Here is a 25,708-nt window from a genome sequence, read left to right as displayed (position 1 = left end):
GTAGCTGAAAAGAGCCCCAAAGCCAAGGAATTCAATGAAACAGTTCAAAGACTAGCTCTAAAGGGGTTGTGATACCCAAAATCACATAGTAACTCTAATCATAGTAACTCTCACTCTGCTGTCACCTCCCTGAATTGTCTGGATAGATCCAGATCAATCCTGTTCCCCCAGCACAAAAACAGTGATTTCAAATGTCTTTAACTGAATAGTGAAGAACCCTCACCAGAGCTCACAGGGTTCCTGCTCTCTTCTGAATCTTTAGGTGAAGAAATCCTGTAATTTCTAACTAAATTACAAGTTTGACTGTTGTAACTGACCTTTTTTCCTACTTTCTTTCCCTGCATGTTTCAAAAAGAGAATGTGATTGCTCAGGAGCTGGCAGCAGTTTAGCAAACAGACTAGTCAATCAAGTGGGCCAGATCTCCCCAACCAGCTTGTGAACTCCAACATTCGCATTTTAAGCTTCAGTGTAAGCTAAAAAAATATATGCAGAGTATATGAGGATGTAAGTGCCAATTACTAATACTGGAGAGTCAGCACCCTGACTAAAACAGATCCAGGCACAAAAGTAATTCCATCCATTGCTGGATTCCCTTAGATACATTGCCACAGAATGATTTCCCCAGTATGCCTAAACTAACCTGAGTGTCCTAAAGAAGTATAAAGTAGTTTGGTCATCAGTTTATCCAGCATCCTAGGGATATTCCATTCCTAGGAACAATACATGATCAGGGCAAGTACATAAAGCTACTTTATCAATATGCAAACATGAGAGGTTAGTAAATGTGACACCCATCTGCGAGAGCAGCCAGAAGGATCTGATGAACTACAGATCTGTCAGCCTGACCTTGGTGCCAGGGAAGGTCATGGAGCAAAGCATCGCGAGTGCCACCACAAAGCACATGAAGGAAAATCTCATGTCCATGGGGATCAGGCCCACCCAGTATGGATTTAGGAAAGGCAGTGTCTGCTTGACCAACAGGATGTCCTTTTACAACAAAGTGACCTACTTACTGAAAAAAAATGCTGTGGATGGTGTCCCCCTGGACTTCAGTAATTGACACCATTTCCCCAGTATTCTCCTGAAGAAACTGGCTGCTCACAGTTTGGATAGGTGCACTTGTTCATTGAATGAAAAACTGGCTGGATGACCGGGCCAGAGAAAGGTGGGGAATGGAGTCACATCTGGCTCATGGCTGGTCACCAATGATGTCCCCCAGGCTTCGGTATTGGGGCCAGCCCTGTTTAATACCTTTAGCCATAACCTGGATGGAGGGATCAAGGCCACTATCAGTCAGTTAGCAGATGACACCAAATTGAGCAGGCGTGTTGATGCGCCAAAGGAAGGCTCCATAGAGGGATCTGGACAGGCTGGATTGATGGGTCAGGGTCAATGGTACATACGGGGTTCAACAAAGCGAAGAGGTGGGTGCTGCCCTTGTGTCACAACCTCAGTAAGTGCTACATGTTGGGGCAGCATGGCTGGAAAGCTGCCCAGTGAAAAAGGGCCTGGGAGTGCTGGTAATAGATGACTGAACATGAAACAGCCGTGTGCCCAAGAAGGCCAGTGGCAGCCTGGCTTGGATCAAAAGTAGCACAATCAGCAAGACCAGGGCAGTGACTGTCCCTCTGTACTGTTGAGGCCAACCTCAAATCCTGTGTTCAGTTTAGGACTCCTCACTAAAAGAAAGACATTGAGGTGCTGGAACATATCCAGAAAAGAGCAACTGGTGAAGGGTCTGGGACACAAGTCTAATGAGGGGCAGCTCAAGGAGATGGGGGTATTTAGCCTGGAACAAAGGAGGATCAAGGGTGACCTTATCATTCCCTACAACTCCCTGAAAGGATGTTGTAGCCAGGCAGGGGCCAGGCTCTTCTCCCATGTAGCAAGTGACAGAACAAGGATCCAAGTCATGCCCGGTGAGGTTTAGATTGGATATGAGGACAAATTTCTTCACGAAAGGTTTGTCAAGCACTGGAACAGGATGCCTAAGGAAGTGGTTGAGATGTGTAGATGTGGTGCATAGGACATGGTTTAGTGGCGGACATACACTTCACTCTTGTTTAGGTACAGGTTTAAAATAAACTTTGGTTTCTTTTACATACTATAAGTTAATGACGTTTAGGCTTCTGCACATCATTATATTCAGTACACATCTATTCTTTGATAATTAATCATTCTTTTGAAGCTCTTTCATTAGCTCATGTAACTTATTTCAACTCAAGAGAAGCTAGTATCTCCAGCTATAATTGGTTTTCTCTCTCTACTTTTCCTATAGCAATATGAAGCACAACCAAACTCACTTTCAATCCATTTTATGCTTATCTAACCAGCAGTTGCAATGAGTGTTGCAATATGTGACTAACTCATTTAATAATTTATTCTAACATTACAAACACACTCTTAACCAAACAACAAAACTTAGCTTACTGAAATTTATTGTCAGTCTAAAAAATTCTATTTAAAGATCAAATACCCCTACTATTAAGCATAGTAAATAGCAAGAGCAGGATTCTATTAGGACTTTAAACACCAAATTCCTCTTCTTTGAATAGCAAGTTAAAGCTTTGCCTATTCTCAGATCAACTAAAATATTCTCACAGATGTTCGTCTCTTAGCAAAGGGCCACAAGATGAAGTGAAATCAATGAACTCCATGAATGACATTAAACAGACCTGCACATTTCTCTTGCTCAGTGACTTTATATATTGGCAGAAAAAAAAAAAAAAAAAAAAGAAAAACTGAATATGGTATTTGCTGAACTTTTGCCTCAAAAAGATATTTAAACCCACATCTGATGGAGCCTGAGTACTCTTCTAGAGGACATCTGTTACACACACACTGGCACCAGTGCACTTTATCTGCCACTGAGAACTTTGCAGTGCATGGCACAGCCAGTCTCTGCATGCAGAGGAGGTCTGTCCCCCAGGGATGTAATTTTCTGTGCCTGCCCTACACAGTACATGCCCACTGGCAGTTTTGCCCATTTCCCTATAGCTTCCAAAAACAGAAGACTCAGTGAAAGGGAACATTAGGAGCAATTCACACATCTTTCTCCCACACAATCATTCTACTTAAATCACAACATAACAGGCTACAGGCCAGAAAACTGTTCTGAAGATGTAGTACAACACACATCATCTTTCCCAGGGCTTTGTGGTCTCTTTTCTGAAAAATTATGTATTCTAGTCACATAATGGGGAAGGTTTTGTTCATCTGGGAAAGTCAGCAAAAAGGAACAACCTGTTCATGCCCAGAGTCAGTTTCTTGCATGTTGTCAAAGACCTTTAGGAACCAAGGAAATCAGGAACGTCTGCTCAACCAGAGGAAATGTACTGACAACACTGCAGATTGCCCACCCTTTCATTAAGGACTCAGAGACTCATTAGAAAAGCAGTATAGATATTTAAAGGGTAGACTACCAGATACTGAGCTACAGTCTCATCCTTCAGGCAAAAGCAATCTCCACTACATTCTATTTATCTCCTCTTGTTATAAAATGTAAATATATCACCAGGCAACCTTTCAAGGGTGTTAAAATTATTAAAAAATTAACATTTGAAAGCTCTTGAAGAAAAAAGAAATTCTAAAGATCAGAAGAAGAATTATTAAAGCAAAGAGAACACATCAGATATAACCCAAAGCAATAATCAAAAAGTTTATTATTAATTGAAGTGCATTTCTATCTTTAAAGATTCTGGTTTATTACTGTATAGAAGGAATTCGACATAATAAACCTGAGGCAAACAATCACTGAACTTTCACTTAAGATTTATACATTATGGGAAAAAAAGCATTATTTTTGTGAAACCAGCTCCAAAGTAAAGAAGAGATGGTCTTACAAGTCTTGATGCTCCAAACAGTTCAGCTCAGTTCAGCTCAGATATAAAATTATTTGCATTGAAATCAGAGAGGCTCTTCAGAATCATACAGACTGGCATATGCATCAATTGCAGGAAATCAGCTTCAGTTATCACCACCTTTCACTTCAACCACAGTTGTGTGAGTGAACTTCCTGGGTACCCTTTGCAGTGGTGCTGCAGAGGTAAGAACTGCACAGCATCTGTTAACATATGGTAAGACTTTTAGTACTGTGAACACACAGGAAGATGGGGCAAAACCATGAAATTGCTGCTTGAGCATTATGACTAAATATCATGAAATCATAGAATCATTCAGGCTGGAAAAGACTGTTAAGATCATCAAGTTCAACCATTGCCCAAGCGCTGCCAAGTTCACCACTTAACCACGTTCTTAAGTAACACAAGTACACATCTTCTAAATCCCTCCAGGGTCGGCGACTCAGCCATTTCCTTGGGCAGCCTGTTGAAATGCTTGACAAACCTTTCCATGAAGAAATTTTTCCTAATATTTAACCTAAATCTCCCCTGGCATGACTTGTGGCCTTGTCCTATCACTTATTAAATGGGAGAAGACAGAACACTCCACCTGGTCTCCTTTCATAAAATTGTAGAGTATGATAAGGTTTCCTCTGAGCCTCCCTTTCCCCAGGCTAAATGACCCTTGTTCCCTGAGCTGCTCCTCACAGGACTTGTTTTCTATACCGTTATTGTGTAAAACAACATAGAATGTCTTATCTTCCTTACTTGTAAAAACTGTAACAATACATATCTAAGTTCAAGTGTGCTACAAAAATCCTTATACTTTTACTATGTGTATGTTTATGCACAACAATACACTTAATTATATTCTTACACTTAGTCAAATAATTGATTTTTTAAAAAACCAAACGAGTCATGCTTTGGTGGCTGCATAATCAATACTCACAGCAATTTTAGGGAAAATAACAGTTCAGTCCTCTCCAATGTACATCAGTGGGATACTGAGGGAAAAACATAATTCCAAAGTCCCAGTGGACTTCACCCAAATGTGAGAGACAGCTTAAGCCCAAATGTCATAGAACTCAAAAATAGCTGCAGAATTTCTCAAAGAACTACATTAGCTCCTGATTAGATTTACAAAACACAATACTTGGCATTACAATGTGTAAAAAACAAGTCCCTTGATATAATTTTGTCCTAGACATCAATTGCATGACCCTTTAACATTTACAAACACATGTGAATTAACAGTTACAGTTTTCAGCTTTTTGAAATCAAGAAGATCCTTTCCACTATGATGTTATCTGTCACTAATCTATTTCAGCCACCTGCTTAACTGAACACACTTAGAAAATTATCAGCATGGGAACAGCCCTCTTATGCATCTTATCTTACGTATAAAAAGTGATAACTGAAATCAGAATATAGCCCTGTAGCATTCTTTTTCTTCTTTGCATATACATTTATTTTGAAATGGATAACAATGTAATTGTTTCTTTTACTTGGAATATAAATCAATTCTAGCTAAAACCTTCATTGACTCACCTAGGAGATGGGGTTTTTTAAAAGAAAATATGCAAAAAGTCAGCTTCATGCTTTTAATATCTAAATAAATCAGCCTCTGAAAAAGGTTCTCTTGAACACACCTAAAGATGGATGTTTTTGTTCTGCATTTTAAATATGGTGTATGCTTTAAATTGTCTGCTATAAATAGTAGAAATGTTTTCCCAGAATGCTAACTTAGGAGCACAAAGTTTTGTAATTTTTTAAGAAACGGCTGAATAAACAAAAAATACTGAACTCTGAGGAGAACAAATCAAAGAGCTATATGCAACAATGCCCTGCACTTCAGTGATGGCAGAAAGCCATGATTTGAAATTAGTTATACTGCATATAAGTTGTGTAAAATGCATCAAAGCAGTTAATGGATTCATGTGGTACGTAATAAAAAAATTCAGTTGCAGTATCAAACAGTTACTGGCCTGGAAAATATAGCAATGAAAAATACCTGTATTTGCTGATAGAAACTAAAGTTCTTTATGTTACCTTCAAAGGAAAACTAAAACACCTTTCCCATGTAAACACACAGTCACATCCTCAAATTTTGAGCAGTTCTGGAAAATGTAGCCTATGCCAAATGTAACACACATACTGTCAGCAAAATGCAAAATGAGAATTAAAATAAAAGCCAGTTCTTCAGAAGCACAGCACTTTAAATACCAAGATGTGCATATTGAACTTTCTCTCAGTGGTTGTTATTATAACATGGTGATATTATAATCACTACAAGCATAGCTAGTCCTCAAATATGTCAGGATCTCACATATAACACTCTACCCAAACTGGAGGTCCTGTTCATGAACGTTCTTAGTTTTAAATTGATTTTGTATAAACTTTAGCTAGTTTTGATGAACTGCAGGATGAAAAAATATTCCAAGATTTGCATGGCACAAAACTAGAATGAACTCTCACAATCAAGTACTTATTAAAAAAAACCCCAAAACACTAGTTTGTAGATATATCATTTTCTACCCAAACATCAAGACACCAGAAAATTCCTTTATACCTTCTCAGACACCTTCAGAGATTTGAGTGTCTGGAAGAAAAGACCTGTACATCTATTTGGATACATTTTGCTCACTATCTGCACAGAAATTAAAAAAAAATATATATATATCCTGCACATGATAAATAATGAGTGATCCAGGCCATTCTCTTCTTCGTTCTTCTAAAATAAATGCATGTATAAAACTTAAAACTACTGAAAAAGAAAAGGAAATTATTTATTAAGTCACAATTAATTAAGCAGAATATTTTCTTTTTTTTTCTTTTTTCCTTCTTTTTCTTTTTTACCATGAGCATGATAAAGATGGAACAGGCTGCCCAGAGATGTTGTAGAATCTCCATCTTTGTGGAGAGTCAAAATCTATTCAGAAGAACCTGCTATGGTTGATTTTTTTGAGCAAAAGATTGGGCTATATACGTCCAGCAGTCCCCTCCAACTTCAATTATTCTGTGTTTCTTTGAAGACTATAGTAAGGATGCAACAGAAATACAGAAAGCAAAAAGAGCAGCATGTGTTTTCCTGATTTTTAGATTAAGGTCCAATCTGAAAAAAAAAAAATCATGCCAGAATTCATAAACTCAAGAAAGCTGAGTTATTCTGAGACTGTGAATTTCCCATGCTTGGATCCCACATAAAGTTCCATAGAGCAGAAACTGTGAACAAATATTGAAATCCATTACTTCCTTTTAGGCATCACACACTGAAACTTTGAAAAATAGCAGAAAAGAAATTATTAAGTACAATTAGAACTATTATTAATTAAATACAATTAGTTATTCTAAGAAAACGGAGGAAGCAGTGAGCATCAAGTCTTCCAGAGTGCAATTTAAGATTCAACACAGTCTAGTGGAAAATTACAATCAATCCTCTGAAGAGGTTACAAATTCACATTACATAAGCTTTGTGTAGCTAGCAAGTAAAAAAAAAAAAATCTACTGAAGTAAAAACTGTGATACAGCTAAGAAACAGAAGAACCAGATGAAAGACAGTGAAGCTGATTCTGTACCTTGTACAGAAATAGATTCTGCAAGAAGAACCTGGAAGGGATTTATGTAGGAAACCAAATTAATTACTTTAAAGCACCTGAAGCATTTGATTTCATGGAATTTGGAGGCAGCTGAGAGTTTATTCAATTACACATTCACACATTTATAGTCTTCCTTACATTTCTCCTGGAAGTTTTACATTAAACCCTAATGAACACAACTGCTGAATACTTTAGCTTCAAACATAGGGAGCAGTTTCTGACTAATCTCTTTTGGATATTTTATAATAAAAAAATTCAGAAAATACACATAATTTTTTGCAGTTACCCAGTAGTTCCATTGCATCATCTTCATTGTCAATGTCTTCTTCGGTTACAGATGGAGCTGTGCTTTGAGCAGAATCAAAGGAATCCTGAGAAAGCATGGCAGCCAGCAGTTTCTTATGTTGCTGCTGTTGATGTTTTAATCCTTTGGTCTTTGGCTCCATTTTTAAGCTGTGAGGGAGGAAAGCACAACTTTCTCTTACTGGTGCTGTCTTCAAAATGCATCATGCATTCCTCAGTCATTGGATGGTCTAAGATGTTTTGTGTTTTCAGTTTCTACGTAAAGTTTTGATTGAATTTGGGAAATTTCCCATTGACTTTATGTGCAGTAATCGCCTAAATAAGCTACACATATAGAGCAACTGAATGTCAATGAATAATCAGTATTGTTAAGGCACTGATGCACAGCAAAAAGTTGACAACAAAGAACTGCTCCCTTGAGTGGTTTTGATACCATTACCATCATTTATGACAATTTTCCTGATTTGTTGTGTCTCTGACCTAAATAACAGAGAACTGGAATTGCACAGATGTTAGAAGGATCTAAGGCAGAACTTGCTACAGTTTGCCATTTCTGATTCCTTACTGTATCAACATAAAGCAGACAGAAGTTTGGTGCCCCACATGAGGGCAACCAACACCTCAGACTGCCCTTACAGTCTGTTGCAAGAAGGCAGAATTGTTGCACGTGCTTGATTTTTAGCATAATCAACAATTGTTCATTTCTCCAGCAAAGATGAACACTAATAAAATAAAGTGCACCTTGGGGATGAAGAACAGGCTTTGAGTTTAGGACATCAGGTTATGGATGGGGCCTCTGCAAGCTCTAATTCATTTCACGCTCTAAGAGACAAGAGTATCACAATAAAAACCACTCAAATTCCCCATTGTGTACATACATTATCCCTTGGGGAAGATTCTCAGGAGCCATGCATCTTCTCAGAATTCCTCCAAGAAATTTTTCATGTAGAAAACTACTAACAGTGACTTGGAAATTAGTTTAATCCTATTTTCATGGAGTTCAAATTTCTGAAAGATGAGCTCAGTACCAGCAGGATTGCCATCAGCACTTTTCTATGGTCTCTTATCACTTATTAATACCTTGCCTTTCTTCCTTACAGCAGCAACAGAGAGCACTGCAAAGCCAGTGACAAACACAATCTTTCCTCTGTAGCAATCCAGAACATTAAGGACAAAAAGGTGACTCTTCATCCACTTGACAAGACATCACTAATCCAGCTACCTCACACTGGCTACATTGTCTTTCAGTCAAAGCAGTAGTGACACCTGTCCTTTCAGTTGTTTTTTTTGTCCCCTTTTTTTGAGTTACTGGGCTGGGGTTTCAAATATATGACATGTCTGCTTCCATTGCTCATCATCACAGGAATGTAAGTTTTTCAGCAGAAATGGTGATTCTGTCACACCACACTGATGGCACTTGCTCTACCAATGACTTGTCAATGTCTAATCCTTTGGATACTTACATAGTGTTTCATATATGTACCATTTCCTTATGTTTAGTGACAGGTAAAGCAAAATATATGGCCTGGAAATAATGGAACTATTACAGTTTTGACTTTCCCATTCTTATATTTTAACTGATTATTAGAATTAGTTCTAAAAGTTTGCTGGCTTATCCCATAAATCCTGAAGAAATAGTGATCAATAACCTACCACTTTTTATTAAAAGTGTTGCTAAATAAAATTTAACAAGATAAAATTTGTAACATTGAATGTGGATTTTTCAAATTGCCCTCTCTTTCATTTGCCAAAATACAACTTATGTTTACAAAATGTAACTTAACTGTTTAAGGCTACATTAATTATGAAATAGATTACTGAAATACAGATGACACAGCCAAACTTTCTTTACAAATGATAACATCCCTCTTTTGAGAGCAAAACATACTCTTCCCACTATTTTTAGACATACTAGTTATTTGCTACATTAAAAATAATTTATTATTACCTAGTATTTGTCTCATTCATTTGGTGTGTGGTCAATTCCAAAATTCTGCTAAAAGCACTTTAATTCACTAACAAGTGATCACTAGTAACACAAAATCAGACCTTGAAGGAACTGCCAGTTATGAACTATTATTAAACATTCAGATGAACCTTGATCAACTTTTAGACTTCCATATATAGTTGGTATCAATTTTAGTATGATCACTATTTTGAAGTTCTGCAGCTTTGATTCCTTTGCAAGACTGCAAACATGATTTTTATAAATGCCATACAAAAGCTGATGAAATGCTAATGAAGCAAAGAATTATCCCAGACATAAAAGCAGTCATCCAAATGTAAATCCATCTGCTGCATGTAATTTAGCAGTTACTCATTTCCACTGAAAATCAGTACTCCCACTTAACAATATACATTTTTCAATAGGCTTTCAGCACTTAATGCATCTAAAAACAGAAATATCAGTATCCCATGAGTCTGTCCTGGCATCAAGTTCCCTATATTCTCCTTATTCACACACCTGCAACCTGATCTTGTCATGATACCGAATAAGATTCATCAAATACTATTCTCAAATCCATTAATCGCATTTTTAATTATAGCATTAGCTGTGATATTTCTCACAGTGTGTACCACCCTCTACGAAGAGAAAAATGTACTACTTTGAATCATCTCTGTTGGTCAGAACTAGACCTCTTTGCTCCCTTCTAGAAATTAGACAGCGATGCCTATTTCTTCTTTTCTATTGACAGAAGGGATACAATATCCTCAGTTTGCTCTGAAACATGGAACAGATCTTTTTTTATTCAATGCCTTTACTGGACTGCTGAATAAGGAAAAAGAAACCCAGGCCTGCACAATCAAGCTGCAGTGTCAGTTGCTGACTCCATTATTTTCCCAGGAACTGCACTGGAGAGACCCAGAGTCTGAGTTGTGTTGGTTCCTGTCCAAGGTCTGGCTGAGGGATCATTACTACATGCTGCTACTTCTTTGAAATAGTAGTGCTGGCAGCTACCCCCACGATAATCTAATTAAATGAAGTATTCATGGATAACAAATATTCCCAAGACATGAGGAAAGTTAATGAATGCAGTCGTAAGAGCACAGCTAGTGACACATTAGTTTTGGTGTGACAGGGAGGTGAATTACAATGTAGAAGGCACATGTAAGAATGTGAAGTGGAGGAATACCTTAGACCTTTTCAAAGGGAACACAGAGAGTTTCTGCCTTCTAAAAAAAGGAAGAAAAAGGTGTCTGCTGCAATCGAAGTACTCGTTATAACCCAGGAGACATGCTACAAGGCTCAGGGAGAAATGTAGGCGTTTAAGCCAATTAACAGAGGCAGTGCAGAAGATTTACAATTAAAAAGAAAGACATGAATCCTTTTAAAGCAAGGCTGTATTTAACCTTCTGTGACAAACATATCTTTAAATCATGGAAGATGGACTCCTTGTATTATAACCTCTTCCATGTAGCTGAAGCAAAAACTCTTTCAGTCAAGCACAATAAATCTTCAGAAATTATTTACTGCAGAGAACAAAATTTTCTCTTTGAGAAAGACTTGTTAACAACACCAAAACCTAAGATATGAAACGAAAACTAATTTAGGAAGTCCTGTTAAAAATAACATAGGTACTGTCTGTTTCCCTTGTCTACCTCTCCTTTAAATAAGAAAATGAGATTTATCACTAAAGTGTCAAGAAGAATAATAAATAGCTGCTACCAGCCCTGGAAAGATGGGAGGATATGAAGTATCTGAATGAAGCTATGCATCACAACATTATTAAACAATAGACCCCAACCATGTCAAAATATGCTTAGCTTTTCACATGGGAATAAATCCATAGGTTTGCAAATAGGTAGTAAGTTAATCATATTGAAAAGCATGAGAAGAAAAATTCACATATTAATGACTTCTATTTATTCTGCATGTGCCCACACTATGGCATGGGAATTCAAAAGCCCTGCACTCTGCCCTCAGAAATGGAACTTTTGTAACAAACACAGCTCTGTTTCACAAAATATAAAGTTTCTAGGCCAGATCAAAAACCCACCTTCCTCCAGGACTGCTGCTATCTTCACTGTCCCACTGCTCATTTTTATTTCTTGGTATTGGTGGCTGCAGCATCTCAGCAGCCAGAGGGTCTGCATCATTCTCTTCACGGCCAATCCATTCTCCAATCACACGTGGTCTGAGAAGGGGGGTGTTAAAACCTGCTGTGTCCTGAAGAAAGAAAATAAAAATCAAAAAATAATGTTTATTCTAAATCATAGATGTAAACAGAGAAAGAAAAAAAAAAGAAAAAGTTAAAAAATACAAAACCAACACATTGCATTATCATTTCAGAGCGCTACAAGATACCCAGAAACAATGATGGACTAATGAAAAGCTCCCCATTAACAAAATTCCAATAAATAATTGTGTACTGTACTACCCTGATACCTCAAATAATTTATTTATTTTTTTATTGCATCTGTAGAAAAATCGTATTTTTTTAATAAATGCACAACTCTTAAAACCTTCAGTGTATCTGTTCTGCTAAGCAACGAGGCCATTTGTATTAAAAAAACTCAACAAAAAGACTGTTGTAGATTAATGACATCAGTCTTATTTGCATTATGAATTAATGCAAAACTAATAAATACATCTGCATTTTGCATTTTAAAAATAACCCTGCTGGGCTTTACATAATGTATCTTTCTATTCTAAAAATGATATTAGCATCTGAATAAAATGTATTTCTGAAACTATTTTTAACCACTTACTGGAGGACAATAAACTCGACAGGATTACAAGAAGCAAGCAAAATGTAACTGACGTATTCAAAACAATAGCAATAACTTGCACCATCATATTAGGACTTTAGATTAAAAAAAACAAGTTGTCCTTAAATTGTATTAAAAAGCATTCTGATGTAGTGAGTATCTCTATTTTCAACTTTACAAGAATGTCTGTAGATAAAGGGTCATGTACAACACCACAGTCAAACTAAAAAAAACCATCTGTATACCAGAAAGAAAGATATATAAATTATGGGATAGAAATAATTATTTTTCTTTAATTAAACTGCATATAGGCTACTAAAGACATTTCAAACACAGTGTGCCTAATTAGGAGAGATATATTTCTATCATTTAACAAGCAAAAATTATAGGAAAGCAAATCCTTGGCTGTTACCTAACTTAATGCCTCAATAAATATTTCTGCCATAAAAGAATGCTTTCCAAACAAAAAGCATCTGGAAAAGGTACAGAATACTGACTATGTAGCCTAGAAACCATATTTTCTCTCCTTTCTAAAAACAAACCACTTTTGAATTCTCCTCCTAATTGAAACATACAGTAAAGGCAGTTTGAAGTAGAGGCCTCTACTGAAATGAAAGTAACAAACAAAAACAAACAAACAAAAAAAGCTGCAAAGTGCTTTCAATACCAATATATTTACCCTCTGGCTAGATGCTGCAATTTTGCTGAGCACAAGAACCTCTATTTTGAGAGTCAAATGTAACCCAGGCCTTGGATCTGACTCACTCACCCTCATTCTTTTATTTTGCTTTCTGCATTGTGCCTGTGAATGCTTTACCTCACTCCACTCCCCAATACCTCTGTCCACATATGTCCATCACTTGACTAATTCACTTTTACACAATGTTTGGTCTGCAAGGACTATTTAACTGAATCCATGGCTTCAGATGTTTTAGGATACTTAACCACTGCCATTGGGGATTTTTTAGGTACTTATAAATACATGCTTTGTGCATCTATTTGGAGCTGTGGCACAGTCAGCTAATATAGACTAGATGACAGTCACCTCTGGGCACTTGACAAATATAACTTGTCACAGGGGTGAAAATTCTCGTGGGCTTAGAAAAAATATTATTTCACTGCCCATAATGCCTTCATTACACAAGGTGCTTACATTAGTCTAAATATTAACCATCTGACCCCTTCTGAGGTTTATTCCTGTTATTCTAGCTGTTTTATCCCTTCTCTTTCTCCCTAGGATAATTTCTAATAATTAATAAAAAAAAGTTCCTGGAACTAGTTAGTTAGAATAACTTGCTCTGTCAATCTTGCTAAAAGCTTTCAGTCCCTTAAGGGAAAATGCAAAGCACCTAAAAATTTGCTCATAAGTTTTTCCTGACACCACACACTGCAAGATCAACATATGAATAAGTAGAACATGAATTCTGTGACTGTTCTTGCTATGTTAATTTCTTTCATAGGCATTTTAGGGATAAAGTAGCACTTTAATACTCTACTTAACAGAAATGTAATTTACATTATATAGTCACGCTTGGCCTCACTTTATCACCTTGCTTTCCTTTCTGAATTGTGTTAGATTTTTACGCTATGGTTTCAGCGACCTAATTGATTGTCCTCCTTTCAACTATATAAGCAGCTTCAATGAAAACACCAAATAGAGAATCTGAGACAGCTCTACTCAGAACACCAGGATGTTTATTTGGTTTTTTTCTGTTTCAAAGGCTGCAAAATATTGAGATTAAGTACTCTGTTCTCAAACAAGATTTTATAGTTTCAAGTTGGTTCTTTCATATAAATTTTAGAATCTTAACTGATTTCCAATTTATATTCACCTATAGATAAGAGATTGACAGTGACATTAGTGCGCACAGAAATATGTTCAGCACAGGTAGGTATTCAAATCTGCACTAAAATGAAGGGGACTATTTCACAGTGTAGTCCAGGTGTCATCCACATCAGTGGCTACCAATTTGACACACTCAAGCTTCCTTTACATGAAGAAAAGGAAAAGAAGGGAAAGACTGACAGACAGCTGATTCTCCTCTCCATGTTGGGCTATGTCGTTGCTGGATGCGACCTCTACCCAAGATCACATTTGTGTATCCTTTTATTTACGCATCACTTAAAAAGATCAGTATTCCAATTTTCTGATATGGATTTTGAGGGAATCTCCACAGTGATAAATACTTCGGGATGAGAAGAAATTTGCTTATTTTTATTACTTAATAATAGTTGTTTCCTCTATTTTATTAATTGTAACCTGTTTTCATTTTTGAATACTACATATAAAAAAGGAAGTATGCCCTAGAGAGCAAATAATTTTTTTTAAATTTATATTGAGGGTCAAAATTTACTATTAATTTTTAGATCTTCACTTGGGTCTAACTCTGGATGTCAAAAACTTAAGTGTCACCCATTATTAGTGTTTGAAGTAACTGAAAGACATCATTGGGAATTCCAGACAAATGTCACAATATAATGACAGGTCTCACTCTTCAGTGTTTTCTCTAGTGTTTTTTTCAGCCTAGAACTCTGTGAATATTAAAAAAAAAAAAAAAAGTGAGCACCCTAGCTCTTCTTTGTTTACATTAAATCCTTCACATTATGCATGGAAGTGTGCAGTTTCCTAAAATCCTTTGATAGTTTCTGTTCAGTGGCAATGAGGGTGAGTCAGTTCAGAAATTTGTATTATATTAACTCTGGATTTTGGTTTTAAAATATGTGATTGACAAGGCATCCCTTCTTCTTTTCTTTCCTTACACAGTGTATTTGCAGTGCCAGTTTCTGACTTTTCAGTAGCTCCCATGGCCTAGAGACAGAGGCTGAATCATAAAGAGAGCCAGAACACCAAGCTCTGCAAGCCTGAAGTAAATGAAAAAGAAAGTATTCTCTACAATAAATCTATTTTAATTGCAGTAATTTTAGATTTTTTTGGCTTTTTTTGCAAGGTTACCAGTGAACTCAGAAATTTTAGAAGATTATGTCAAACTGAAAGACTCTGTATTGACTAAAAGGCTGACCTTCTGTGCCTGTGTTTTTTCTATCCCTGCCTTGGACAAAAGCTCTAATTACTGACAAAAAGCTAATACTAGCACATATTCACCAAGAATCCATTTAAATGAAACACGATTTCACAAAAGTGATTCAGAGCAAACTGGTTTTCCAAATCCAAATGCTCGAGTAACTAAGCAACTAACTAATTAGCTGGATTACTTGGAGGGGGAGTTACACCAACCAACAAAGCTGATTTAAGTACTCCTCTGCAACTAGATGTTACTGAAGCCAGAGAGAACTGCTTTTTTTAAAAAAAAAGACAGAGACAAAAATAAAGAAACATACACATGCATTGTCTGTTTTCTCTAGGTTTATCATCTAAACCACAGATAAAACAGCATAATTATGGCCTCTGTCATAGTCTTAGTTTCCCAAAATGCTCCTGTTCATCATGAAAATAAAGCAAGGAAGAGCATACAGTAGAGTTTTATATGTCTCTCATAACATCTATGTGATGCTGATGTTTTAACAGAATCCAGTGCCAAGTCTAGCCATGCTGTTCTAGACTTAAGACATGCACCTGATGAGTTAAATTTTTAATCCAAACCACAGATGAATGTAATTTCAAAAATTATTCAGTGCTGCCACAGTTTAGATAAGGAAGCTCTAGTATAAACATGTATTAAAAAACTAAAACTTGACTACATATATACCTGAAAAATAAACATCACCTGTGAACACATTCAGGTGAAATAGAACCAAATTCTCTTTGATGTTTAAACAACTATTATCAGGTTGTCTTTAGGTAATTTTGGCCCAAAACAGCACTTGTAGAAACAAGTCACGGGAACATATCAGGAATTAGCTTGGGTAAGGGATCATTCCTAGGAGGCAAGATTCCAAAGAATGGTCCTGTTCATGCTTATATTCTTAACACAGACTAGATTTTACATTAATTAAAAATCCTTAAAGAATCAAATATAAAATAGAAACGAAGTTCACTAAAGATCATTGAGATAAAAAGTCACTCTTCTCCAAATCTATGCTGAAAGCCTGTTGAATGCATATATTCATAAATGATGCATGTTAAAGAGTTCAACTGTTTGGGGGTTTATTTATTGTAGAAATAGCTTTTGACTTCAAGAACATTCAATCTATTAATTGAATGTATATAACCTACTTCCAAATTTTATGTTAAAAAGACTCCCACCCTACAGTATTAAATTTTAAAAAATAAAGTATATAGTAACAAAAAACTATATTGACTCTGCACTCAAGCTGGATCCTGTGGAAATTCCCCAATTATGTTCTCCATCTCAGTTTACACATCGAATTTAAAAATTAAATTTAAAAACTAACTAAATTTTAAAAACATTAATGTTTTCAAACAATGAGATGTCATAGTTTAAAGAAAACCAAATCAACCAGAAATTATTTACTAAAATAGATACATAAAAAGTATGTAATACCAGGCTCTAGCCTAAATTGTCTTTTTCCTCCCTCAAAGAGTATCTTACAGTTTTTTCAACAACGAAAATATAAGAAATTGAGTTCTTCATAAGTATTCTTAAAGGGGAAAATTCTAATGGAAGGACTTTCTGATTGTGTTTACCATCACTTCTGAGCCCAGTTACGGAAACAGTGGGAAGACTTACGCCATAGTTTGGAAATGGCAGCCCAGATGCACTTGACTGCACAGTAACATTTATCAATCTTACCTAACTGGCCTTCCTTGGAGAACACAGTAAAGGTATTTTATATGTACTTGTGTCAGAAGGATTTGTGTCCTCATTTTACCAGCAGAAATGGAAGTTATTTTTTTTAAAGTGTTCTATATTAGGATTATTCCTGTGTTTTATATACCTTTTGAACTCATTTTCCTGACAGCAAAGGTTTCTGACAGCAAGAACACAATGCAAGTTTCTTGGCACAAGAAGCACAGTGCTGCTCACTGCTGAGAATAGGGATGAAAAATTGGTTCTGTTTCCCCAAATACTTAAATAAACCTATCTTGATTGCTCTTTCAATGTAGAATTTATTTCATCTAGAACTAAAATTCATGTTAACTGCGTAAGGTATCAAAAATGGCCAGAACAGAAAAGACCATTTTTGTGTTCAGCAAGGAGGCAATGACTGATCTTTATGCCTTGTGCATTTCTGAGTAAATCTGGGCAGTAAACATAATTTCCAAATATTCTCACAAATCATATCTGGGAATGCAGAATTCAATTTCATGAATAAAAGGTATTCGAGGCTAATCGTTTCCAAAAGTACACAAAGTAATCCAACAGACTATATTGAGCAAAGATGGTGTCAAGATCAAAAGTACTTCCATGATTTCATTAGGAGTCTCTTAAACTCAGTGACTTTTTTCTTCCCTACTTGACAGCCCATCCTTGGCCAAGATCCTGATGTATCCATGTATACTGTACTGACCCATACAGCTCTACATACCCAAACTTCCTCTGAACCCAAAAGAACAGACATGTGTATGCCAGGACAGAGGCATGTGACTTATCATAATCATCTGTTTCTTTGTAATGTTCATCGCACATCTTTTATCAGTCTTACCTTATCGAGTTCATCAGAAATAGCAATGCCTGAAAACAAAACAGATTTAAAAAAAAAATTAGAAAAATGCTTTTTATACATGTCTTTTACAATGGTAAGTACAAGTAAGGTTAAATCTGAAAATTATACATCCTGTTCTCTGCATGCTGCTGTACTATACAATGTATCATATTTTGTTCCATCAGTGAAATTGCCTGGAAACAATACACTCTTCATTTTCCTCAGCTGCAATATTATCAAAATGACTTTTCAAAAAAACTATGGAAATGAAAATGGCAGATGTGCCACTAAAGTGACAACAAATTTAAGCATACTTCTATCTGCTTTCTAAAATTAAATCAGCAATATCAGATTTACCAATGGACACATTATTATGCAAATCTCACCCAGACCAGCATGCGTAACACATTATGCTGCAATTACAGGGCAATACGGACATTCCTCTTCTCTCTCTCTTCACAATACAAAGTGGAAATGGTCCTATAAAATCAGGTGGAACTTCAGAGAATAAAGTAAAATTTCTTAATAGAATGCAAAATCTTTCCTACATCCTCTGAACAAGAACTTGTATATTTGTGCATCTTTTCTGCAATGCCTGCCCAAGGCTTCCTTACATTTGCTTCCATCATATCATGTTTCATATATTTCTACTCTGTAGCACATTAAATACGCAGAGTTCGTCTCAGAGTTTTTAACTTTTTACAAATATCAGTGTATCACAAGAAGTGCTCAAGTCATGATATATATAATGCTACCATGTTGAAAATTCGGATAGATTGGAAGCAAGCATCTCCCATATTCTTATGAGATTTGATAAGAAACATTATCAGATCAGAACACCAAAAAACAAACAAAAGCTTTTCCTGGTGGTGAAAATAAGTATTTTCTCTCCCATACATAGGAAGAACGCACACTTGAAAATTGCTTTTTAACTCATATCATGTTATCAAGACAATGTCTTTGACAAAATGCAAGAGATGATATTTCAAAATATGTATTATCAGCTGAGTAGAGAGTCACTCGTTCTAAAATCACACTAAAGAGTGCAGCATTTTAAGCTAATATATAAGCATATACATATATAAATCTATACTATTTGGTATACCATAACCATATGAATTCTTTGGAGTTTTTTACTGTCATTTTCATCATTAATTCTGTTTGGCTAATTCTCAGTTTAGATGAATTCCTTACAGTAACCTCTGTTTTTAAAGGAACAAAGTTCTAAGAGAACTGCAATTATGATTTAAAGACCTCATCAATACATAAGAAATATGGCAGGAGCTAAATAAATATTTACGACAATTCAGTAGTACTAAAGTGGATTAAATTGAAAAAGATCAGTTTTGACTAATCCTTCTATCCCTAACTGCAATTGACCAGTTTTTAATAACTTCAGACTATCATTTAGCCCAGACACAACACTAATGCCCACAGAGTATAATAACCAGATTGCATCAACCAGATTTTAAGGTGTTATGAATTTCTTCAATCCCAAATGGACATCCTCTAGAGAGAAGATAATTGCACTCTTGAAGGCAGTAAAAACCTAATTCAAACTTCTTTTCACCTCATCATTGAAAACCTGGATACCATCAACCAGCTCTCCATCACATGGATACATTTTGCATAACAAAGGTCAATCCATTCTACAACCACATATACTCTCAAAACAGTCAAACTACTTTTTCTCAGCAATTTCCCATAATGTTAATATAGTTCATTTGGCTTATTTCCTCCTATTGAAGATTGGTATCCACTTCTTCTGCTTTCACATATCCCTGTGAACAGGTATTTGTAACTTGGGAGTGGACAGAAGGGCAATTTTATCTTGTGCTGACTTACCCCTTAAAAATACATATTTTCAAATATGGTAAAAGAAAATATAAAAGGTAATTCTGTCATTTCCAAAAATCTGTTCCAAAAAATGCCAAATGTTTTTTATTACTCATACGCCCATGTTGTCTATCAAAGATTAGTACTAAAAGTACAAAGTAGCAAATGAAAAAACAGTATGCACTACTATATGTCTCACTCAAAAAGCTCTACAAACCTCTCTGATTAAATTACATGTAAGACATAAAATTTTAAAACATCCATATTCTAAATGAGTATGCTTTTAGTAAAATGCTTTGTGTAAGTCCTATTGCTCCCTAGAACTTACTCTGAATTTAGAGAAGAGACTGAACTGAGTAATTTAATTGACCAGAATGCATCAGATTTCTTCTTTACTAAATTAGAAACAGTAATAAGACACTAAAATGAACTGTGTTTTTTAGACAAGCATGTAGAGAATTAGTAGCTTCTGAGGATACATTGCCAAAACAAAATTTTACTAATTTAGAAACCTTTGATCTTTTCAATCACAGAATTAAACCTGCAAACTCTCTTTAACTCATTCTCTCTCTAATGTGACCTCAAGAAAAAAGATTCTGAGGAAGAAACATTTTAAGATGCTTGTTACAGCAATCTTAGCATGGTGATTCTTCTGGAGGTGGAATTTACTATGTCAGTCACACAGACCTTTTTGTTATGTCTTGAGCTTCATTAATATTAACAGTACTCTTTTAGTCACTGATAACACAACTCCATTAGCAGAGACTAAGATAAATAACCCCAAAAAACGTTGGATGTAAATACACTTATTTTGTTCCAAGACACAACTGTAGCACAGTGAGTGTGTGCCCAGCTCTTAACAATTTTCTTTGCAATTGCCAAACTCACAGGATGTCTTGGCTGACTTTGAGAGGAGAGGGACTTGCACACAGTGTGCAGGAGACAGAAAATCCCAACAGCAACATCATTTTTTAATTGCAGCGTCAAGTGAAATAACATGTACTCCCGTTTTCATAAAATAACCCCTCAAAAATTAAAATTCTTGCATATTTACCATAATATTAAAAAAAACCCCAAAAAAACCCCCCAAAAAACCCCAAAAAACCAACTGAAGAAATCTTAATCCTAAGTCCTAAGAACACAACTAGAGATAGTCATCATTATTGTACAGGAGTATTTAGGATTTCTGTTAATTTCTTAACGCTTAGCAGACTCATAACTTTTCACTAGTCAAATAGGTTACTGTCAGTTACTTTATATTCAACTAACACACAGACAATTTAAAATAGTTGAACTTCTATAAAGAAATGGTAACAATGGTTGCTATCTGCAGTTCATGTAATTGCTAGTATCCAGACATCAGCATTTTTCCAAAAGAAAACCCTTTTGTCACTTCTTTGTATAGGTTACAAAAAGTAACTGATTATGCTCTCTGCACTTTCTATTATTGTTTTCATTTATATTTTATATATTCTAAATAGAAAAGCACCATTATAAAATCACAGAATACTAGAGACAAAGGGAAAGTCCATTCCATGAAACTACTAAATGGAAACAACATTGAAGTTTTAAGCAAAACATTCACAGGTATACCTGAAATGTCCATATACTAAAAACTTTTAATCTGACAATTCAGTCACTTCTTCAAACTGTAACCTTTTCCATCCAAACTTAATCCTAATCACAAAAAATTCCTAACACCAGAAAAACTGACACATGTAGTTTATTCAACCTTAAATACTGTGGCTTTGTTAGAATAAAAGTGACTATGAACAACTGACTTCCCCCAGCTTAGAGCATTTAAAGCCTGACTCTGCATGATGATGAATGTAGAGAATGGAAGTTTTAAAGCTGCACTATCATTGCCCTACTGCAAGACACCGAGCAGCAGATAAGAAGGGGACTGCTAAAACTGTTCTCCTGCCTTTGTTGGGAGAGGTCTTCTGATGTCAAAGGTAAATCCTCCAGAAATAAAGGAGTATGCTTTACCTTTTCTCTTACAGCAGCTGTTTCTCACAGACAACATTTGCCATAGTTTTATATCATAATGTGATTGACAACTACACAATAGACTAACCACTCTTACTAACCATTCCAACTAAAGGGACATGAAGTTTGCTTTCCACCATTAGCTGAGGCTCACAGACAAGGTTTAATGTGGTAATTATTTAGGTAGCTAGCTGCCAATTTCACGTCTTCAAAAAAATCCTCCCTTTTACAAGTAATTACTGGCGCTGAAATTTGATCAGGCGTTACAAGCATCCAGCCCACTCAGTTGTCTGATGAATTAAGAAGACAAATTCAGGGCACTTGTTTCTACTTTAGGATGTAACAACCCTCTGTGCTGTAAGGGTGCTGAACAATGAAATAATTGGTACAAACATTTTTTCACGGTCCTTCAGAAATGCTCCACAGCAACAACTACTGCTATCTCTGATCAGCAACAAATCTGGAGAGAGGCTGTTGATGCTAGCACAGCCTCATTCCTTCTGTTACTAGCTTGGTTTTTGAAGAGGACTGGAAGAACAATGTACTTTCTGATTGCAAGAAAGGTTTGGCATGTTATGATTAAATGAAATATATCTAAGAAACAATGTAATAACAATGTAATTTATTAATACTTATTATACTTTAATTACTATTATCATGTCTACTTTAAGCAGTATACCTAAAAAGTGTATCTCACATTGTATAAACCATTTTATCTTACAGATTTTTTATATTTAAAATACTAAATTAGTTGTTTGTCAAGCCTCTTAAAATTAGCATAAATTATTTAAACCATTCTTTACATGGCTATCTTAGATTTCTGTTCCCAGTCTTCTATCCCTATGACAATCTACAGCAGCACAATGATAAGTATGGAGAAATAAAGACATAGATCGATACAGCGTTACAGCATCTTCTTTGATGTAAAAGCCACCTCTCAAAACCTGCACATTATATTTTAATAAAATAAAATTCTAGACTCTTCTGAGTCTAGAATGAGTATCTTCCACAGTACCAGTTTAATGCTTAGGACATTCTGCTTTGTTTCTAGCTTACCAAGAAACAAACTTTCTTTTTAAAGAAAACTGAACATTGTTAACAAGAATTCCATGAGTCTTTAAAATGCCTAGCTTTTGCATATGCACTTCTCAGCAGAAGAGTTATATTTATCCAATATCTAATGTCTCTACTCAGTGATATTATTTCTCTTTGAAAAGTGATTTTTAGACTTAGACAGGATAAAATTAACAGGATAAATTCAAAAGGATAAAATTAATTTTCAAAACAAAAGGCACAAGTTTGGGTCTTTTTGAGAAAGAGCAACTGATGTCATCTACATAGACTTGTGCAGGGCATTTGACACTGGCCCATACAGCATCCTTGACTCTAACCTGGAGAGACACAGCTTCAATGGGTGGATCATTCAAAGGGTTATTGCTGGATGGCCACACTCCAAAGAACTGAGGTCAATAGCTCAGTGTCAAAGTGGAAACCAGCGGTGAGTGCATTCTTCAGGGGATGGTATTGGGATGGATGCTGCATATTATCTTTATTAACAACATGGACAGTGGGGTCAAGTGCACCTTCAGCACGTTTGCTGATGACACCAAGCTGTGTGGTGCAGCTTACACGCTGGAGGGAAGGGATGCCATCCAGTGGGACCTTGGCAGGCCTGAGTGGTATGGCGGCTGTGCCAACCTCATGGAAGTCCAACAAGGCCAAATGGAAGGTCCTACACCTGGATCAGAGCACTCCTAAGCAGAAGTATGGGCTGGGCAGAGATTTGGATTGAGAGCAGCCGCGGGTAGAAGGACTTCTGAGTGCTGATAAAACAAGAAGCTTGACATTACTCAGCAATGTGCACCTGCAGCCCAGAAAGCCAACCACACCCTGGGCTGCATCCAGTGCAGTGTGGCCAGCAGGTCAAGGGAAGTGATTCTCTGCCTCTACTCCACTCTTGTGAGACCCCACCTGGAGTGTGTCCAGCTCTGAAGCCCCCCAAAAAAGAAGGGCATGGACCTGCTGCAGCAAGTCCAGAGGAGGGTCATGAAAGTGCTCAGAGGGCTGAAGCACCTCCCCTGTGAAGACAGCCTGAAAGCGTTGGGGTTGTTCAGCCTGGAGAAGAGAAGGTTCTGGGGAGACCTTCGGGCACCTTCCAGTACCTAAAAAAGGTCTACAAGAAGCTGCAGAGGGACTTTTTACAAGGGCATAGAGTGAAAGGACAAGGTATAACAGCTTCAAACTGAAAGAGGCTATATGTTCAGATTAGCTATTAGGAAGAAATTCTTTACTGTGAGAGTGTGAAACACTGGAACAGGTTGCCCATAGAAGTTGTTGATATCCCTAGAAGTGTTCCCAGGTTATGTGGGGCCAGGAGCAACTTGACCTAGTGAAAGTCATCCTAGCTCATGGAAAGGAGTGGAACTAAATGATCTTTAAGGTCCCTTCCAACTTAAACCATTCTATGATTCAATGAAATGTCAAGGCATAAAATGCCTCTGCTGCATTATTCCTGATCAGCTTTACAGTAGCTTAAAATCTGGCAATATTTTCATATGATATACAGACCTGAAATTACAGATGTGGTGTTCTAGTAAGAATGAAAGTTTTGGAATTTAGAGATATCTACCATTTTTGCTTTTATTTGTGGTCCTTGAATAATTATAGGAAGAAATAATACAAAATAAAAATTCATTAAGGAGCTCTTTTAAGACTTGCATTTTTCTAAAGGCATGATGTACACCTGAGAAGACTTATGTGCACTCAGTCATAAGAAAATAAAATGCTACTACTTTAATGTATGCCAGACTACCATTATTTAACTTAATATTCAAGGAAATATTTATGCATTTTCCTAAACATCCAGAAGATGGCCACAGAGCTCCCAATAGCCAGTTTTCCTACCTGCCAAACAAAGGTTTCTGGATTTGACACATGGCTTTTGACAATCAAAGTTTAGACATACTAAGACAACCCAAACGCAACTCTGACTAACTTGACAAAATTCATTCTCAGGATCAGTCTAGGCCAGGGAACTTCTGGGTGGCTGAACTGTCATCCTCATAGTGCATATCACAGGTTCTGTAACTAATTCCAGGACAGAAACAGCATTCTTATTCTACCATTATTAATCCTGCAGCTTTGAGCTCAAACACAGAAATATTCTATCATGCATCAACTGTCCAGCAGTTCACTGCCCCAGTGCATTCTCCAACTTCAAATTCTCAAGGGAAGCTTATGTTCTTCTTACTGTTGGGACAGGACATCTTAGATATACTTGCTTTTCCCATGGCAAAACCTTGTGCCATACTGCAGCAGGCAGCACTGTATGTTCTAGTCCCTGCACCTGTATGAACCATGTATTGAAAACTGAAACTATTTCACAGCATTCTTGGATTATAAAGGACATTAAATAGTTGCACCAAACAAAGCATTCCTTCCCCAGAAAAAGTACACAAAAACCTAAAAATCTCTCTAATTTCTGTGTAGGACCTTTAAAATATGTTTGTCATCAACTGTCATAACAGATACTCTTAATAATATTCCTTTACCTACAGAGAGTAATTTTACCACTTTCAAAATCAGACTTTCAATATTTCAATATTTCCTCCGGTAGTAACTCAGAGATTTTCTGTGAAGGCATCCTGAAATGAAATCTCAGAGTTTTTACTATTGAGGGGTGTATGTCCACACGTTATTAAGCAACTTTAAACTTTTGTAGTGGTATTCATCTTGAGCAAGGATAATACTCCCAGCACTTGGCCATATTAAAACAAGTGAAACTGTCATCTTCAAGGCACCACACATCATAGGAGCACAATATACATCTTATAGTTACTATCTAGAAAACATGGACTTAGTCCCTCCTC

General features: G+C 36.3%; 1 protein-coding gene across 14 annotated transcripts in view; it reads right to left on the bottom strand.

The window, feature by feature from the left end:
- The window catches only part of LOC310907274 (uncharacterized protein C8orf34 homolog), a 246,560-nt gene that overhangs the window by 180,677 nt on the left and 40,175 nt on the right, over positions 1-25,708 (bottom strand). For all 14 annotated transcript variants that reach the window (XR_014589577.1, XR_014589578.1, XR_014589579.1 and 11 more), the window contains 3 exons: positions 18,015-18,043; positions 11,738-11,907; positions 7,723-7,889 (listed from right to left, as the gene is read on the bottom strand). Coding sequence is in view for 3 of the 14 variants with exons in the window: in XM_083857360.1 (XP_083713486.1) it covers positions 7,723-7,889; positions 11,738-11,907; positions 18,015-18,043 (366 nt within the window). In the remaining 11 variants the exon portion in view is untranslated. The remainder of the gene's footprint in view (positions 1-7,722; positions 7,890-11,737; positions 11,908-18,014; positions 18,044-25,708) is intronic.

The sequence above is a fragment of the Zosterops lateralis genome (genome assembly GCF_965231275.1).
Source record: "Zosterops lateralis genome assembly, chromosome: 1".
In the NCBI taxonomy this organism is placed as follows: domain Eukaryota; kingdom Metazoa; phylum Chordata; class Aves; order Passeriformes; family Zosteropidae; genus Zosterops; species Zosterops lateralis.
This window is presented reverse-complemented; position numbering and strand designations above follow the sequence as displayed.